This window comes from Panthera onca, chromosome X (genome assembly GCF_046562875.1).
Source record: "Panthera onca isolate mPanOnc1 chromosome X, mPanOnc1 haplotype 2, whole genome shotgun sequence".
In the NCBI taxonomy this organism is placed as follows: domain Eukaryota; kingdom Metazoa; phylum Chordata; class Mammalia; order Carnivora; family Felidae; genus Panthera; species Panthera onca.
Genome location: NC_138357.1, coordinates 22,552,837 through 22,573,578, shown reverse-complemented (window position 1 = coordinate 22,573,578; position 20,742 = coordinate 22,552,837). Strand labels below are relative to the sequence as shown.

The window sequence follows — 20,742 nt, the reverse complement described above, 5'->3', positions numbered from 1 at the left end:
CATTAAAAATGAAATTCACAGAATTTAGAAGTTCATGAGGTTGAAATGTTCACTTGCTGAATTGGCCTTTAATGGTCTCTCATTTCTCTTCTGTGTCTTCCTGTGTTCTAGCCTCCTGTCAGCATGCCCATAACATATAGAAAATAGCCCCTTGTCAGCAAAATACCTTGAGGTTCATAAATGACAAATAGCTGAAAAGGGAGAGAGCCCGTGCCTTAGTTGGCTATGTTAGTTTAATGTGCCATCTCCTATTTTTTAATTATCTTTTGTTTTTTTAATTTCCCCAGCAAATCTTTGCAAAAGTTAGGTAACCATAATTATAAGTCAAAAGGAAGACCCTCCCCACAGGGTAACTGGAAAGATTTTCAGCCACAATCATCTTGACCAAATATCTAATCATCATACAAATCATGCCCTTGGCATTTGCAAAGATTTTCCAAGATCTAAAAGTGTATCCCTTTAAGAAGAAATCAAATAACAAATTAAAATGGGGAAATTATAGCCAAGCTTAGCATTGTCATTACATTTTGTTAAGCTTTTTGAAAGGTGGTAGAAGCTTTGATGAATGGTGTGATTCGTTCATTCATGTATTCATTCAGCAGATATTTCTAAAGAACCTACTACATTTTAGGCACCATGCTACACACTGAGGATACATTTGTAGTCAAGATGGACCTCGCCTTCACTGAGCTTATGGGATAATTAAGGAGATACACAATTAAAGCAGCAATTATAATAATGTGTGATACGTTCTGTGAAAGGTTATCCTCTCAAGTTACCATGAGACTACAATGAAGGGACATTTTTCCTGGACTTGGGAGTGGGAGTGGAGTTAGGAAGACTTTCCACTGGTGGTGAAATTTCAGCTGAAACCAGAAGGATAAGTTGGTCTGGCAGGATGTGGGCAGATTATAGTTCTAGTCAGTAGAAACCCATAAAACAGTCCAAAACTGTGAGGCTATCATTGTAAAAGAGAAAGAAGTATGGCAAACAAAAATGAAATTGAGCAAGTGGACAGATGCCAGGTCATAAAAGGTTTTCTAAAATGTGTAATAAATTTAGACATTTTCCTTAGGCACTGGAAAACCACTGAAGGCTTTTGAGCAGGGAAATGACATCATATTTATGCTTTAAAAGTACACTTCAGTTGTAATGTAGAGAAAGGATTGGCAGATAGGGAAAGAGTAGATGCAGGGAGACAATGGAGTTATTGTAGTAGGTCAACAGAGAAATACAGGTGGCCTGGAGGGGAGTGGTAGTCTGGTGCAGTGAAGGAAATGAAGAAGAGTGGAGAGATTCACGAGATATTAAGGACATAAGATGAACAGGACTTGATGATTGAAAAGTAAGAGAGGAGAAAAAAAGTGTTAAGGATGAGTCTTTGGTTTAGGGGATAAGAAACTGGGTGGTTGGTGATGCCATTCACTGAGATAAAGAACACACAGGAGAAGATACGAACTTTAAGGACTGTAGAGAGGGACAGAGGAGTTTAGTTTCAGAAATTTTGAGTTTACAGCACATGTGGTATATCCCTATAGAGATACCTAATCAGTAATTGAGGAGAAGCAGGGGATGGAAGTATAACTTGAGTGTTGCCATCATTTAGATTAGACTTAAAGCCATCAAATAAGATTGCCTAGGCAGAGAATGTAGGACAATAAGTAGAAAGGGCTGATGTTCAAGTCCTAAGAAATCCAACATTTGAAGTCTAAATGTAGGAGAATAAGCACTCAAATGAGATGGAAAAGAAAAGGTCAGGAAGTAAGAGGAAAATCAGAAAAGCTGTATCATAGAAGAATAAGAAAGGAGTGTGGTATGTTGAGTAAAGGGGAGTGGTCAACAATGTAGTATGCTGCTAAGAAGCCAAGCAAGATGTGCACTGAGAAATGTCCACTGGATTTAATGACATGGAGGTCATTTTCTGTCCCTGTATCTCAGTTGTCTCACTCTTAAAATGTAGGAATTGGGTTCATCTTGATCTCACCCAAAAGCAACCAAAGTATTTTTGCTTTTGTATATTTATGTATTGGGATTCTTTATATAAGATTCCATTTGAAGAAAAGAAAACTCCATGGATTAAAAAAAAATCTAATGAAAACTATAGGAACTACACACTGGACTAGGAATTCCAGCTCCAGCTTGAATATTAGCAATATTAGCTATTAGCAATATTAGATTTTCCAGCTCTGATATTCTGTAATTCTATCCACTCAAGATACACTCCAATCTACACTTATTTTACTGATATTATCTCCAAATGGTCCCTGATATGGATCTTCAAACCTCTTAGTCAGCCTCTTTATATCGTCAACCCTATGTTAGTTTCTTTGCATCCCTCTCACTCTTCTCTCCATCAAAATCTTTCCAAGTCAAACTTAAGGGTTCAACTTCTTTCAAAAGTCTTCACTGACTCCAAGTCACTCTGACAGTATGTTCCTCTCCCCTTGTTTTAGCAATTATCACACACTCTCTAACTTAATAGTTCTCTCTTTGAGGTATGTTAGTCTTATCACCCCATTGAGACTGTAAACTGCTGTAAAGCAGCATCAATGTATTTGCTTGCCTATCCCCCCACACCTGACACAGGCTATATGCTCAGCAAGTACCTAATAAAAACCATTTTTCTCCTAAAACTGGTATGCAGCCAGCCTCTTTAGCTGTTAAGACAGCAAGACCAAGCCCTACACTCTGATGTCTGTGGTATGCTTATTGCAAAAGATTTCCATTCTATGGCATTTTCCATAGTTAATGGGGTAGGGCAGGGAGATGTCAATATTTTAGTTGCAGTAAAGCACACACACACAAAAACAGGCAAATGCCACAAGAAAGAAAACAACAGCAGGCAATGTGCTCAGGAATCTGGGAACTTTGTTACAAACCTTCAAACCCCAGCATGGGTCTGGCCTTAAGAATAAATATTTCATGCTAAGAGGCACTCATTTCTAAAGAAGGTCATGTTTGAGGTCATAGCTAGTAGACTATATTGCTTTAATGGAGACAATATGAAAATCACACATTTTCTAAACAAGGGCTATGGGGATGACTTTGCTTTGGCTTGTGATGCATTTACCCTGGAAGGAAAGCAGGTAAACATGGCTGAGACTTTCATTAAGCTATAAAAATTGATGGAGCCAATTATCTCCCTCTGAAAATCAGCCAATATAAGGAGAAGAGAAATGGATTAGAAATAGAAATGAGGCACTGACAGAGGTATGAGTGGCATCTAGGCAGTCTCTGATTTTCATAGTGTCCTACAAGGAACTAGAGGTCCTTCTGAGAGCAAAATTGACTGGTCAGTCAGCTTTTATGGAGCACTTCTTGTTCCTATGAGCCTTTGTGTTACACTCTGTCATGGATAATATTAAAATACAGGGTTCCAGCTCCTTATTCTGGATAGATATCTACAGTGCAGTTGGTGGAGCCAAGACAAAGATATCTGAAATAACAAAAGAACATTCACAAAGTGGTATGAGCTGAAACAAAATGTAAATTAGCTTCAAGTACCCAGGGAAGTGAGGAGTCAGGGAATCACATGATGTGTGTATGTGTGTCTCCATGTGTATGTGTGTCTACTTGTATCTGTTGAAGAGATGGTGGTGCAATGATCTGGGAAATTGAGCTTTATCCCGAGGAAGTATATGAGCTAGATTGTTGGAGGAAATAGGGAATTCTTTGTAACTATATGAGCAATGGGTACAGAGGCAAAAATAAATAGTGCATGTAAATAAAAGGATAAAAAATATCCAGATTATTTAGACAACCAGGTCTTTGTGAATAAGGTTAGGATTGTAGAGTTGGGCAACCAGGCATGCCAAGATTTGTAGTGGGGGAAAAGTTATAAAGATAAATTAAGACAAGTTAAAGAAGAGCTTCAAAACCCATGGTGAACATAATACTCAATGGTAAAAGACTGAAGGCTTTCCCTCTCAGGTCAGGAACAAGATAAGTATGCTCACTTTCACCAATTCTATTCAACATTGTACTGATGGTTCTAGCCTAGGCAATCAAGCAAGAAAAAGAGAAATAAATCTCATCCGTATTGGAAAGGAAGAAGTACAACTACCTCTATTTGCATAAAATGTGATCTTATATTTAGAAAACACTAAGGAATCCACTAAAAATCTATTATACCTAATAAACATGTTCGGCAAGATTACAGAATACAAGATCAATATACAAAAATCTATTGTATTTCTATACACTTGCAATGAACAATAAAAAAATGAAATTAAGAAAACAAGGATATTTACAATTGCATCAAAAAGAATAACATACTTAGGAACAAATTTTAAAAGTGAAAAACTCATATGATGAAAACTACAAAGCATTGTTGAAGGATATTAAAGTTCTAAATAAATTGGAAAACTTCCCATATTCACGGATTGGAAGATTTCATATCATTAAGATGGCAATATTCCCCAAATTAATCTGCAGATTCAACATAATTTCTATCAGAATTCCAGCTGACTTTTGTAGAAATTTACAAGCTGATTATAACTTTAATATGGAATTGCAAAGAACAAAGTAGGAAGACTCACACTTCCTGATTTCAAAACTTTACTAAAAACAACAGTAATCAGAATAGTATGGTAGTGGCACAGGATTGGCATAGATCAGAAGAATAGAATCATGAGTCCAAAATTAAAACCATGTGTCTAGGATCAACTGATTTTTGATAAGGGTGCTAAGACCATTCAGTTGGGAAAAAATTCTTTTCAATAAATGATGCTGGGACAGCAGGATAGTCACATGCAAAAGAATGAAGTTGAACCCACACCTCACATCTTACACGTCACATCTTACACAAAATTAACTCAAAATGGATCAGACCTAATGTAAGAGCTAAAACTATAAAACTCTTAGGAAACACAGAAGTAAATCTTCATTACCTCAGATTTTACAAAGGATTCTTAGATACGACACTAAAAACATGACCAAAAACAAAAACAGATAATCTGGACTTCAACAAAATTTAAAACATTTGTGCTTCAAAGGGCACCATGAAAGAAAAGTGGAAAAGAGAACAGAATGAGTGCAAATATCTACAAATCATATATTGAATAAAGATATGTATCCAAATTATAAAAAGAACTCTTATGGGGAGGAGACAAATGGTGGAACAGCATGGAAGATTTTTTTGTGTCTCAAATCTATGAAATACAGCCAGATCAACACTAAACCATCCTGCACACCTAGATAACTGATTTGAGGATTAACACAACAATCTGTACAACCTGAACCACAGAACTCAGCAGGTACATGGCGCAGAGAGATAAACTGGGGGAAAAAGAAGCCAAGTAAGGCAGGGAGCTGTTTTAGCATGCGGAGAGAGGATGGGAACAAGGCGGGGGGGGGGGGGGGGGGGGGGAGGGAGGAGAATACGGGAAAAGCACCCGCCCAAAGCAGCTGGAGAGAAAGTGGAAAAGTGGAAACAGCCACATGGACTGAAAAGGGAGAAAGGAGAGGGTTTAAATTCCATTAAGACTCTATAAGGGGGAGCACAGAGTCTGAAACTCCACAGCTCGATACCTGGCGGTGCTCTGGTGGGAAGGGCGAATCCCCAGGAGCAGAGTGAAGTCTGGAGGTCTTCAGGCCACATGGGAAGAGGCGGTTCCCCTACTGGGAGGACATCTGGTAGAGGCTGTGTGGCCCCCCCCACAGGCAAAGGCCTCAGTGGACCCGGGAGAACAACCACATTCGCTGGTGCTGGAACAAGGTTGTTGGGAGTGAAACCTGGTGCCAGATGCCATGTTGTGATTTGCCATAATCCCTGAAATGCTGCTGCTGCACAATCACGTGAACTTTTTCTGGGGCAGGCTGGCACCCAGCCACAGTCTCTGGGTGTCAGCAGCAGCCCGGTCCTGCGAACGTTCCTGGATGCAGCCGGCACCTGGCCATTGCTTGGTGAGACTCTCCTGCAGAGGGGCAGACTGGGTCAGAGCCACAGTCCCTCAGAAGTAAGGGGTCTGGAAACACAGCTGCATCTGAGATAAAACTCAGGAGGGAGGTACGGCCTGGGGCTTGGCCACGGACAGTGTAAAAGAAGGGAGTGGATGGAAGCCGGAGACAAAGGATAGGTGTGCGATTGCTGGCCAGGGAGAGCACAGAGTTCCAATACTGGAGAATGGATAGCAGGGTGACACCATTTTTGCCCCGCCCGTGCATGCGCATACACACCTACAAGTGCCGCAACAATCCCCGCCAGTAAGCTAAGCAGCGCCATCTAGTGGAGAATGAAACAGTTACACTAAGCCCTGTCCAACTGGGTCAAACTGGCTCTTCAGGAACACAGGTCTTTCCACCTGCTTAGTTTATGGACTATAAAGCGCTCCATAGTTTGACTTCTAGGGGAAAACGAAGTAATTTCAGTCGTATTTCAGTCTGTTCGATGGTCCATCTGTTCAATTTTCTTTTTTTCTTTTTTTTTTCTCTTTTTCGTTTCTTTTCTTTTTCTTAAATACAGAAAGAGAAAAAATTTATTTTTATTTTCAATTTTTCTTAAAAATATTTTTCTTTATTTTTTCTATTATATTTTTTACTTTTGTGTAAATTTTTTCAAATTCTATTTTACTTCCATTATTTCATTTTATTCTATTTCAGTGTATTCATTTTTTCAAATTTTCAAACGATTTCCTTTTTTTTTCTTTCCCCTTTTTTCTCTAATGTATCAAGCCCCTTTCAACACCCAGACCAAAACACACCTAGGATCTAGCATCATTTATTTGATTTTGTGTGTGTCTGGGTGTGTTGTTTTTAATTTTTTTTTTATTTTAATTTTCTTTAAATTTCTTTACCTCATTAATTCCTTTTCTCCCTTCAAAATGACAAAACGAAGGAATTCACCCCAAAAGAAAGAGCACAAAGAAACAATAGCCAGGGACTTAGTCAACACAGATACAAGCAAGATGTTTGAACCAGAATTTAGAATCATGATAATAAGGATATTAGCTGGAGTCAAAAATAGATTAGAATCCCTTTCTATGGAGATAAAAGAAATAAGAGCTAGTCAGCATGAAATAAAAAATGCTATAACTGAGCTACAATCTTGAATGGCTATCACGGAGGCAAGGATTGATGAGGCAGAGCAGAGAATGAATCAGTGATATAGAGGACAAACTTATGGAGAATAATGAAGCAGAAAAAAAGAGGAAGACTAAAAAGAGCACGATTTGAGAATTAGAGAAATCAGTGACTCATTAAAAAGGAACAACATCAGAATCATAGGGGTCCCAGAAGAGGAAGAGAGAGAAACAGGGGTAGAAGGGTTATGTGAGCAAATCATAGCAGAAAACTTTCCTAACCTGGGGAAAGACACAGACATCAAAATCCATGAAGCACAGAGGACTCTCATGAGACTCAACAAAAACCAGCCATCAACAAGGCATATCATAGTCAAATTCACAAAATACTCAGGCAAGGAGAGAAACATGAAAGCAGAAAGGGAAAAAAAGTCCTTAACCTACAAGGGAAGACAGATCAGGTTTGCAGCAGACCTATCCACAGAAACTTGTCAGGCCAGAAAGGAGTGGCATGATATATTCAATGTGCTGAATCAGAAAAATATGCAGCCAAGAATTCTTTATCCAGCAAGGCTGCATTCAAAATAGAAGGAGAGATTAAAAGTTTCCCAGAGAAACAAAAATTAAAGGAGTTCATGACCACTAAAGCAACCATGCAAGAAATTTTAAGGGAAACTCTTTGAGGGGAGAAAAGATGAATGAATGAATAAATAAATAAATAAACAAATAAATGCCAAAAGCAAAAAGACTAGAAAGGACCAGAGAACACCACCGGAAATTCCATCTACAAGCAACATAATGGCAATAAATTCATATCTTTCAGTACTCACTATAAACATCAATGGGCTCAATGATCCAATCAAAAGACATAGGGTAACAGACTGGATAAGAAAACAAGATCCATCTATATGCTGTTTACAAGAGACCCATTTTAGACCTAAAGACACCTTCAGATTGAAAGTAGGGGGATGGAGAACCATCTATCTTCCTAATGGTCAACAAAAGAAAGCCAGAGTAGCCATACTTATATCAGACAATCCAGACTTTAAAATAAAGACTGTAACAAGAGATGAAGAAGGGAATTATATCATAATTAAGGGGTCTATCCACCAAGAAGACCTAACAGTTATAAACATTTATCCTCCAAATGTGATAGCACCCAAATATATAAATCAATTAATCACAAACATAAAGAAACTCATTGATAACAATACCATAATAGTATGGGACTTCAACACCCCACTTACAACAATGGACAGATCATCTAAACAGAAAATCAACAAGGAAACAATGGCTTTGAATGACACACTGGACCAGATTGACTTAACAGATATATTCACAACACTTCATCCTAAAGCAGCAGAATATACATTCTTCTCCAGTGCATATGGAATGTTCTCCAGAATAGACCACATACTGGGACACAAATCAGCCCTCAACAAGTACAAAAAGATCGAGATCATACCATGCATATTTTCACCACAATGCTATGAAACTCGAAATCAACCACAAGAAAAAAATTGGAAAGGTAACAAATACTTGGAGACTAAAGAACATCCTACTAAAGAATGAATGGGCTAACCAAGAAGTTAAAGAGGAAATTTAAAAGTATATGGAAATCAATGAAAATGATAACAAAACAACCCAAAACCTCTGGGACACAGCAAAGGCAGTCATAAGAGGAATGTATATAGCAGTCCAGGCCTTCCTAAAGAAGGAAAAGAGGTCTCAGATACACAACCTAAACTTACACCTTAAAGAGCTGGAAAAAGAACAGCAAATAAAACCCAAAACCAGCAAAAGACAGGAAATAATAATGATTAGAGCAGAAATTAATGCGATCAAAACAAAAACAAAAACAATAACAGTAAAACACATCAATGAAACCAGAAACTGGTTCTTTGAAAGAATTAACAAAATTGATAAACCACTAGGTTTGGATCAAAAAGAAAAAGGAATGGACCCAAATAAATAAAATCAAGAATGAAAGAGGAGAGATCACAACCAACACTGCAGAAATAAAAACAATAATAAGAGAATATTATGAGCAATTATACGCCAATAAAATGGGCAATCTGGAAGAAATGGACAAATTCTTAGAAACATATACACTATCAAAACTGAAACAGGAAGAAATAGAAAATTTGAACAGAGCCATAACCAGTAAAGAAATCAAATTAATAATCAAAAATCTCCCAAAAAACAAGAGTCCAGGGACCGATGGCTTTTCAGGGGAATTCTACCAAACATTTAAGACAGAGTTAACACCTATTCCCTTGAAGCTGTTGCAAAAAATAGAAATGGAGGGAAAACTTCCAAACTCTTTCCATGAAGCCAGCATTACCTTGATTCCAAAAGCAGACAAAGACCCCACTAAAAAGGAGAACTATAGACCAATTTCCCTGATGAACATGGATGCAAAAATCTTCAACAAGATACTAGCCAACTGGATCCAACAATACATTAAGAAAATTATTTACCACGACCAAGTGGGATTTATACCTGGAATGCAGAGCTGGTTCAATATACAGAAAACAATCAATGTGATGCATAACTTCAATAAAAGAAAGGACAAGAACCATATGATCCTCTCAATAGGTGCAGAGAAAGCATTTGACAAAATACAGCATCCCTTCTTCATAAATAAACCCAAGAAGGTAGGGATAGAAGGATCATACCTCAAGATCATAAAAGCGATATATGAAAGACCCAACACTAATATCATCATCAGTGGAAAAAAATCTGAGATCTTTCTCCTTAAGGTCAGGAATAAGACAGGGATATCCACTCTCACCACTGTTATTCAACATAGTATTGGAAGTCTTAGCCTCAGAAATCAGAGAACACAGAAATAAAATGCATCCAAATCAGCCAGGAGGAGGCCAAACTTTCAGTCTTCACAGATGACATGATATTCTATATGGAAAACCCAAAAGATTCCACCAAAAAAACTGCTAGAACTGATTAATGAATTCAGCAAAGTTGCAGGATATAAAATCAAGGCAGAGAAATCGGTTGAATTCCTATACACCAACAATGAAGTAACAGAAAGAGAAATCAAGGAATCGATCCCATTTACAATTGCACAAAAAAACATAAAATACCTAGGAATAAACATAACCAAAGAGGTGAAAAATCTATACACCGAAAACTATAGAAAGCTTATGAAAAATGGAAAAAGATACCAAAAAATGGAAAAAGATTCCATGCTCCTGGGTAGGAAGAACAAATATTGTTAAAATGTCAATACTACCCAAAGCAATCTACATATTCAATTCAATACCTATCAAAATAATACCAGTATTCTTCACAGAGCTAGAACAAACAATCCTAAAATTTGTATGGAACCAGAAAAGACCCCAAATAGCAAAAGCAACCTTGAAAAAGAAAAACAAAGCAGGAGGCATCACAATCCCAGACTTCAATACATATTACAAAGCTTTAATCATCAAGACAGTATGGTACTGGCATGAAAACAGACACTCAGATCAATGGAACAGAATAGAGAACCCAGAAATGGACCCACAAACGTATGGCCAACTAATCTTTGACAAAGCAGGAAAGAACATCCAATGGAATAAAGACAGTCTCTCCAGCAAGTGGTGCTGGGAAAACTGGACAGCTACATGCAAAAAATTGAACCCGGACCACTTTCTTACACCATACACAGAAATAAACTCAAAATGGATGAAAGACCTAAATGTAAGACAGGAAGTCATCAAAATCTTCGAGGAGAAAGCAGGCAAAAACCTCTTTGATCTTGGCCACAGCAACTTCTTACTCAACACGTCTCCAGAGGCAAGGGAAACAAAAGCAAAAATGAACTATTGGGACCTCATCAAAACAAAAAGCTTCTGCACAGCAAAGGAAACAATCAGCAAAACTAAAAGGCAACCGACAGAATGGGAGAAGATATTTGCAAATGACATATCAGAAAAAGGGTTAGTCTCCAAAATCTATAAAGAACTTATCAAACTCAACTTATCAAACCCAAAAAACAAATAATCCAGTGAAGAAATGGGCAAAAGACATGAATAGACACTTCTCCAAAGAAGACATCCAGGTGGCAAATAGAAACATGAAAAACTGTTCAACATCACTCATCATCAGGGAAATACAAATCAAAACCACAATGAGATAACACCTCACACCTGTCAGAATGGTAACATTAACAACTCAGGCAACAACAGATGTTTGCAAGGATGTGGAGAAACAGGATCTCTTTTGCATGGCTAGGGGGAATGCAAACTGGTGCAGCCACTCTAGAAAACAGTATGGAGGTTTCTCAAAACATTAAAAATAGAACTACCCTATGACTCATCATTCCAATACTAGGTATTTATTCAAGGAATATAAGTGTGCTATTTCAAAGGTGCAGACGCACCCCAATGTATATAGCAGCACTATCGATAATAGCCAAAATATGGAAACAGCCCAAATGTCCATCAATGGATGAATGGATAAAGAAGACGTGGTATATATATATAAATGGAGTATTATTCAGCAATCAAAAAGAATGAAATCTTGCCATTTGCAACTAAGTGGATGGAACTGGAGGGTATTATGCTAAGTGAAATTAGAGAAAGACAAAAATCATATGACTTCACTCATATGAGGACTTTAAGAGACAAAACAGATGAACATAAGGGAAGGGAGGCAAAAATAATATAAAAACAGGGAGGGGGACAAAACATAAGAGACTCTTAAATATGGAGAACAAACAGACGGTTACTAGAGGGGTTGTGGGAGGGGGAATGGGCTAAATGGGTAAGGAGCATTAAGGAATCTACTCTTGAAATCATTGTTGCACTGTATGCTAACTTGGATATAAATTTTAAAAAAATGAAAGAAAAAAAAAGATTTTTAAAAAAGAGCTCTTATAACTCACTAATAAAAAGACATATGTCGGGGCGCCTGGGTGGCTCAGTCAGTTAAGCACCCAACTTCGGCTCCAGTGTTAATCTCATGGTTCATGGGTTCAGGCCCGCGATCGGGCTCTGCTGTCAGCACAGAGCCCACTTCAGATCCTCTGTCCCCCTATCTCTCTGCCCCTCTCCCACTCACACTCTCTCTCTCCCTCCCTCAAAAATAAATAAACATTTAAATAAATGAATAAATAAATAGACAGACAACTCAATTTAAATGGTCCAAAAGACATTTTTCCAAAGAAGATATTAAAAATGGTCAATAAGCACATGAAAAGATATTCAACATCATTAGTCATTAGGAAAACGCAAATTAAAACCACAATGAAATATCATTTCATACCCACTAGTATCATTGGCTCAGTCAAGACAGCATGTGATGCTTTGATCTTGGGGTTATAAATTTGAGCCCCATTTTGGATGTGGAGATTACTTAACAATAAAACCTTTTTTAAGAAAGATGAATAGTAACAAGGGTTGAGGAGGATGTGGATTAATTGGAACCCTCATACCTTTCTGGTGGAATTGAAAAATTGTACAGCCACTATGGAACACCATCTGGCAATTCCTCATGGTTATAGTAACCATATGAACCAGAAATTCATAATTATATACACAAAAGAAACCAAAACATATGTCCACACAAAAGTTTGCAAATAAATGTTCATAGTAGCATTATCCATGTAGCCCAAAACTGGAAACTCAAATGTCCATCAAGTGATAAATGGATAGACAGAATTAGTATATCCATCCAAGAAAATATAAAGCCATAAAAAAGAATGAAGTATTGATATATGTTATAACATGAATAAACCTTGAAAACATTTTTCTAAATGAAAGAACAGTTACATTGGACATACTGTATGATTCTATTTATATAAAATGTCTGAAGAAAGCATTTTATAGATTAGTGATTGCTTAGGGCTGGGGCAGGGAGAGGAGGGAAATAGAGACTGACTACTAATGGATATGGAGCTTCTTTTAGGGGGAATAGAAATTATATTGTGGTGGTGGTTGCACAACCCTGTGAAAAAAGTAACAACCAATGATTGTACGCTTTAAATTTTTTTAATGTTTATTTATTTTTGAGAGAGGGAGAGAGAGAGAGTGCGTGAGCAGGGGAAGGGCAGAGAGAGGGAGCAGAATCCTAAGCAGGCTTCAGGCTCTGAGCTGTCAGCACAGAGCCTGATGCGGGGCTCAAACCCACGAACTGTGAGATCATACCGAGCCAAAATCAGACGCTTATGCCAACGCTTAATCCAGGTACCCCGAATTGTTCACTTTAAATGGGTGAATCATATGGGATGTGAATTATATATGAATAAAGCTGATATTATGAGTTGAATTGTATCTCCCAAAAAGATATGTTAAAATCCTAACCCCTCATACCCATGAATATGACCTTATTTATAAACTTAATCAAGATTTAATCAAGTTAAGATGAAGCCATTACGTTGCTGTGTAATTCAACCTGACTGGCATCCTTATAAAAAGAAGAAAATTTGAACAAAAATACTCAGGTAGAAGGCCATGTGCAACAGAAGCAGAGATTGGAGTGATGCAGCTGCCAGCCAAGGAACACCAAGGATTGATATCCAGCACCAGAAGCTAAAAAGAAGCAAGGGATGATTCCAGCCAGAATCTTAAAGGGGTCATGGCCCACTGACACCTTGATTTCAGGCTTCTAGCCTCCAGACATGTGAGACAATAAATTTCTGTTGTTTTAAGTCATCCAGTTTGTGGAATTTTGTTATGAAAGCCATAGCAAAATAATACAGCTGTTAAAAACGAATAGAGGCACCTGGGTGGCTCAATCGGTTAAATGCTCAACTCTTGATTTCCACTCAGGTCGTGATCTCATGGGTTCAAGAGATCAAGCCCATGTTGGGCTCTGTGCTGACAGCATGGAGCCTGCTTGGGATTTTCTCTCCCTCTTTATCTGCCCCTCCCCTGCTCATGCTCTCTATCTCAAAATTAATAAATAAGCATTTATAAATAAATAAATAAATAAATAAATAAATAAATAAATAAAACAACCCGAAGTGTTTCAACTTGTATGAGACATCAAAAATAACTAGGAGTTAAGAGACCTAAATTTTTTTGTCCCAATTCTCTCCTGACTTACTGTATTATATAAGGTAAGTCACTAGCTCTCTCTGAGCCTAAACTTTCCTATTTATAAAATAATGCAGGAATTGGGTTACATAATTATTAAGGCTCCTTCAAACATGACATTCCCACCATTAATAGAACTAATTTATTTTACAGTTCAGAAAACATTAGCATGGGGCTCAAAATTCAAATAACACCATAAAAAGTAGGAAGATATTTTATAATCAAATGAACTTTTTCCATCTTGAAGCTCTTTTGCTCATCTTGACATCGCACTGGAACTAAAATCACCCCCATTTCTTCTTGGCTCCTATAGGAACATGAAATCATTCCCCAAGCCTTGTAGGGACTATGAGCTAAGACATAACAGTTTCTAAGATATGATACAGTTATGAATTAAACTCCATTTGTTCTTTCTCTTAGACTATAAATGTAGAACATCCTTTCCAGCATTGTATTAATAGAAAACCTATGTGATACCAACAACTAAGCCTCATTTAACCACAGAATGAAAGGTAGCATTGTCCTAGTTCTTGTTCTGCCTTGTATTCAAAAATGCTTTATGTAGTTTGTAAACCACTGGTTTTGATGCACATTAAAGAAATCTCATGCTGACCTCTTCATTATTACAAATGTACAGCATACTTGCACAACACAGGAAGTGTTCAAAATGGCTTCCCCCTCCCTTTTCTATGTTTTAAAGATTTGGAACATAAAAGGTTTTCCTTTATGTTTCATTTCTGTTTTTAACTCTTGTTTTAATCTCTCCTGTGGTCCTTTCTCTTTGCAAGAAAAGTCACTTGACCCTCTTGAACCTGGTAAACTCTCTTGTAGCTCAAGAAATGGAGTATGTCTCAGTTGCTGAATTGTGCTCCTACCATAAAGATGTCTTTTCTTTAACACATAGCCTCACGTGAAGTTTAAATTAACTTCCCAGATCATCACAAACCAGCAGAATTTCTTTTCACAGGCTGAATATTCAGGAAGCAGTTTTTTATTTAGCTTCAAAATAATGAACTCTTCTAAGTGCCAATCATTGGCTTTTTGGCAACACATTATGGTTTCTACTTAATAGCCTGCCTGTTGCACTTAAGATTTTCCAACTTACTATTGCTAATTTGTATCAAAACTTTTTATCCTTTGGTTTTTATAAAATGGCATTTTCAATTTCATGCTACAGTAGTTAGTTTTACATTCATTCAGTCACTCATTCATTCAGCAAGTATTTTTTGAGTACTGTGCAAAGTTAAATAGATTTAATTTGTATAAATTAAACCACATTTCAATACAATACATGAGTAGTTCTTTAGAAGAAATCTAGAGTGGATCCTTCTGTAAAGTAAATAATCATTTGGTAAAGTTATATCTCTAACTTATGTTGCATTGAGTTTACTTGAGGTAAGGACCCTATTAGTTGAACATAGATGAAGCACAAATGTTTGTAAGGGGACAAGAAATGTGGTCTTGAGCCCACACAAGACAGAAAACTGGAATTAAGATTCCTATTTAAAATTAGGATCCTTAAAATCTACCCATTCTATGTAAAGGAGACGAGACAATTCTACCCATCATTTCAGGGAAATATCAAGGATACTTATGGGCTGCTAGGGGCTGCAGATTGAAAACAAATCTTCTCTGAGAAGTCAAATCCTAAGTATGTAATGTATTTCTGCATGGGGGTGCCCTCATATACATTATTCACATGGAATATTACAATAAATTAACATAAAACTTGATCCAGAACTGGTAAGAATCCTAAAGTTCTTGTGGAATTGAAGGCAATTATTTAGAAATATCTCCACACCTTAGGTTATGAAACACCCAAGAAAAGACAACCCAGAGTTTAAAACACACACACACACACACACACACACACACACACACACACACACGAGAAAATTAACCACTGTGAAGAAGAATCAGTTGTCACAATAAACAGCAGGATTAGCATCTCAAGAATTGTACAAAATAAACAGTTGAAGGCTATAAAATAGGCATGTTTAAAACAATTTTAAAAATAAAAGAATAGGATTTTTGAAAAAAAATCTGAAGAACAAAAACAACAAGAAATAAAACATAGTTATTGAAATTAAAACTGAAAGAAGTAAAACTTTAGACTAGACACAGCTAAAGAGAGACTTTGTAAATAGTAGAAATTAGCTGAGAAAATTACCAACATGGAAAGATAAAAATAGATGGAAAATGTGAATGATTAAAATACCTAAGGATAGAATAAGCAGAATATAATTAAAGAGGTACTATTATTTCAAAGATCCCATTCAAAATAGATGAAAAATGCATTAAAGAAAAAGTGAAGAAAAAGAATATGGAAAAGGCAATATTTGAGGAGATAATTTTATAGAACTGCATATTTTATAGAACTGTTCTCAGATTTCATAGTTCCTTACATTAAAGACATACATTGAGGGACACCTGGATGGCTCAGTCGGTTAAGCGTCCGACTTTGGCTCAGGTCATGATTTGGCAGTCCGTGAGCTCTAGCCCTGTGTCGGGCTCTGTGCTGACAGCTCAGAGCCTGTAGCCTCTTTCAGATTCTGTGTCTCCCTCTCTCTCTGCCCCTCCCCCTGCTCACATTCTGTCTGTCTGTCTCTCTCAAAAATAATACACATTAAAAAAATTTTAAAGAAGTGCATTGACTATTATGCAGGATTAGTAAAGACAAGTGCATATCTAGACATAGTATAGTGAAAATACAGAATAGCAAAGGTAAAACTAACCAAAAATATCCTACAAAGGAATGACCATTAGATTGACAACAGAGGCTCAAATAAAATGGAATGATAGTTTCAAAGTGATGAGGAAAATAATATCTGCTACCCTGAAGCTTATGCCTGGCTAAACTATTTTTGAGTGGGAGTAAACAAAAGGCATTTTCAGATAAATAAGATTATAAGCATTTTCCACTCACAACCCCTCACTGAACAATAACTATATGTACTTCAGTAAGGAAAAATAATAATTATTTCAGGAGAAAGTATAGGACACAAGAAACAATGGTGAGAAGAAAAACTGAAAAACATGTTGACAAGTTTTAAAAGTACTGAGTATAAAAACAAGCAATAATAATATTTGGGGATAATAATAAGTTTAATATAATAGGAAATAACATGGAAGAGGGGGGTGATGGTGGTAAGTATTTGTGTTCTACTGACCTTGAATTATTCAGAAAAATAGATTTAGTGATTAATATTAGACTTTGTTCAATCACATTTATCTGTACACATATAAGGGATCACATATTCATTTAAATTTTAAAAGAAACTAATAGAAAAGCAGAAACAACATGTATGACTCCCAAATGAGTAGAGGGTAGAAAGAAAATAAAGAAAACTTAATAATTAAGAAGAATCATCACTGAAAGTTTCTCAAAAAGTTAAACATAGAGGCGCCTGGATAGCTCAGTCAGTTAAGCCTCTGACTTCAGCTCAGGTCATGATGTCATGGTTCGTGGGTTCGAGCCCCACATCAGGCTCTCTGCTGTCAGCTCAGAGCCCACTTCATATCCTGTCTCCCTCTCTCTCTGCCCCTCCTCCACTTGTTCTCTCTCTCTCCCCCGCCTCTCAAAAATAATAATAATAAATAAACTTTCAGGGTGTCTGGGTGGCTCAGTCAGTTAACCAGCCAACTTTGGCTCAGGTCATGATCTCACTGTTCATGAGTTCGAGCCCCACATTGGGCTTCTGCGTGGACAGCTTGGAGCCTGGAGTCTGCTTCGGATTCTGTGTCTCCCTCTCTCTCTGTCCCTTCCCCACTTGCATTCTGTCTCTCTGTCTCTCAAAACTGAATAAAAGTTTAAAAATTTTTTAAATAATAAATAAACTTTAAAAAATTAACCATAAAGTTACCATATGACCCAGGAATTCCACTTCTAGGAATACACTCATTCAGAGAACTGAAAGCATGTCCACATAAAAACTTGTAAATCAGTGTTCACAGCAGCATTATCTACAGTAGCCAAAAAAAACTGAACCAACTCAAATTCCCATCAAAGTGTGGTATATATATATATATATATACCATGGAATATTAGTCTTAAAAAGTAGCGAAGTACTAAAATATGCTACAACATGGATGAAACTTGAAAACACCATGTAAGTCAAAGAAGCAAAACACAAAAGGCCACATATTTTATGATTCCATTTATATGAAATGTCCAGAATAGGTAAATTCATAGAGACAAAAAGTAGGTAAGTAGTTGTCAGGGGTTGTGGGAAGGAAGACTGTAAGTGACTGCTAATATATACAGGATTTCTTTGGGGGATGATGAAAGTGTTCTAAAATAAAATGTAGTGATGATTGTACAACTTTGTGAAAATATCAAAAGCCACTGAATTTTATATGTTAAAAGTAGGAATTTTATAGTTATGTGAATTATATCTCAATAAATAAGCTATTAAAAAACTAAACAAAAAAGAAAGAAGTTCAAATATATTGGTAGCCACAGTAAATGATGATTGATTAAATTTAGCTACCAAAGTCCCATATGGTTTTAGAGGCAAGTTTAACCAAATTTTCTAAAACAAAATATATTAAAAAAATGTATAATCAAGATTTTATATAAAATATTTCAGGAAAAAAGAAGCTGATCTTTCCAACTTATTTTCTCAGTCTAGAACACATTGGTACCAAAACCAGAAAAGTGCAAAAGGAAGACAAAAATAGGACAATCAGACTTATGATCATTGATGAAAAATCCTAAATTAAATATTAGCAAACCATTGTATTATAATTTTTAAACACTTATTTATTTTTGAGAGACAGAACATGAGCGGGAGAGGGGAAGAGAGAGAGGGAGACAGAATCTGAAGCAGACTCCAAGCTCTGAGCTGCCAGCACAGAGCCTGACACAGGGCTGGAATCCACGAACCATGAGTTCATGACCTGAGCCAAAGCTGGACACTCAATTGACTGAGCCATCCAGGCAACTCTTATAATTTTTAAATTATGACCAAGTGGTATTTATCCCAGCAATGTAAGGTTAATTTAACATTAGAATATCCATGTAATTCACAAAATTAAATGTCCAAAGGAGAAAATTCATCAAGGCTCACTAGATACAAAAAAAGCATTTGATAAAATTCAATATTTATTCAAATGAGTAAAATATAAAAGAAATTCTTAGCCAACTTAGAACGAAAAGGAACTTCCTTGGGTACCTGAGTAGCTCAGTCAGTTAAGCATCTGATTTTGGCTCAGGTCATGAACTCACGGCTCTTGTGTTCAAGCCCCATGTCGAGCACTATGCTGATGGCATGGAGCCTGCTTGGGGTTCTCTCTCTCTCCCTTTCTCTCTGCCACCCCCACTCTCTCTCTCTCTCTCTCTCTCTCTCAAAAATAAATATATAAACTTTAAAAAAAAGGAACTTCCTTAACTTGATAAGGATAAACTCTTAACTGCAGGGAACAACTTGACAGTAGGTGGGAGAATGGGTAAAATAGTTGATGTGGATTCAGGAGTTCACTTGTGATGAACACAGGGTGATACATGGAAGTTTATAATTACTATACTGTACACCTGAAAATAATGTAACACTGTATGTTAACTAACTGGAATTAAAATTAAAACTTAAGCAGCACCTGGGTAGCTCAGTTGGTTGAGCGTCTGACTCTTGATTTTGGTGCAGGTCGTGATCTTGCAATTCATGAGTTCAAGCCCCTGATCACGCTCTGTGCTGACAGTGTGGAGCCTGCTTGAGATTTTCTGCCTCCCTCTCTCTCTCTCTGTCCCTCCCTTGCTTAGTCTGTCTCTCTCTCTCTCTCTCTCTCTCTCTCTCCCTCTCTCTCTCTCCAACATAAATAAACAAACATTTAAAACAAATAAATAGATAAATAGGTAAGTCAATCAGTCAGCCATGGAGATGAAAAGTACAGCATAGGGAATATAATCAACTATATTGTAATAACTTTCTATAGAGACAGATGATGATTACACTTATCATGATGAGCATTAAGTAATGTATAGAACTGTTGAATCAATATATTGTACACCTAAAAAATTTAAAGATACAGCATTTGAAAAATACTTATATGTGGGGCACCTGGGTGGCTCAGTTGGTTGAGCATCTGACTATTGATTTTGGCTCAGGTCATGATCTCATGGTTCATGAGATCAAGCCCCATGTCAGGCTCTGCACTGAGAGCACTAGTCTGCTTGGGATTCTCTGTCTCCTTCTCTCTCTGCCACTCCCCAACTCTCTTTCTCTCAAAATAAATAAACTTAAAAAAATAAAAATACTTATATGAAATGGAAAGAAATGACCATAACTAGGAGTAAGAAAATCATGAAAGGTAAAAATTTCACAGGTAAAAGCAAACATACAGTAAAGGTAGTAGAATAATCACTTAATACACATAAAATGTTACATATAAACCCAATGATAACCACAAATCAAAAGCCTATAATAGATACACAAATAATAGAGAGAAACGAATCCAAGCAGAACATTAAAGAAAGCCATCAAACCACAATGGAAGAGACGAAAAGAAGACAGAACAGAGAAGAACTATAAAAACAACCAGAAAACAATTAACAAAATGGCAATAAGTACATATCAATAAGTATCAATAAATACTTCAAATGTAAATTAACTGCTCCAATCAAAAGATATAGGGTGACTGAGTTGACTAAGAAAAAACAAGACCCACCTATATGTTGCCTACAAGAA

General features: G+C 36.7%; 1 protein-coding gene across 2 annotated transcripts in view; it reads right to left on the bottom strand.

Annotated features, from left to right (window-relative positions):
- Nucleotides 1-5,529: 5,529 nt before the first annotated feature.
- The window catches only part of SMARCA1 (SNF2 related chromatin remodeling ATPase 1), a 117,675-nt gene continuing 102,462 nt past the window's right edge, over nt 5,530-20,742 (bottom strand). For both annotated transcript variants that reach the window (XM_081793240.1, XM_081793236.1), the window contains exon 25: nt 5,530-6,452. Coding sequence is in view for 1 of the 2 variants with exons in the window: in XM_081793236.1 (XP_081649362.1) it covers nt 6,402-6,452 (51 nt within the window). In the remaining variant the exon portion in view is untranslated. The remainder of the gene's footprint in view (nt 6,453-20,742) is intronic.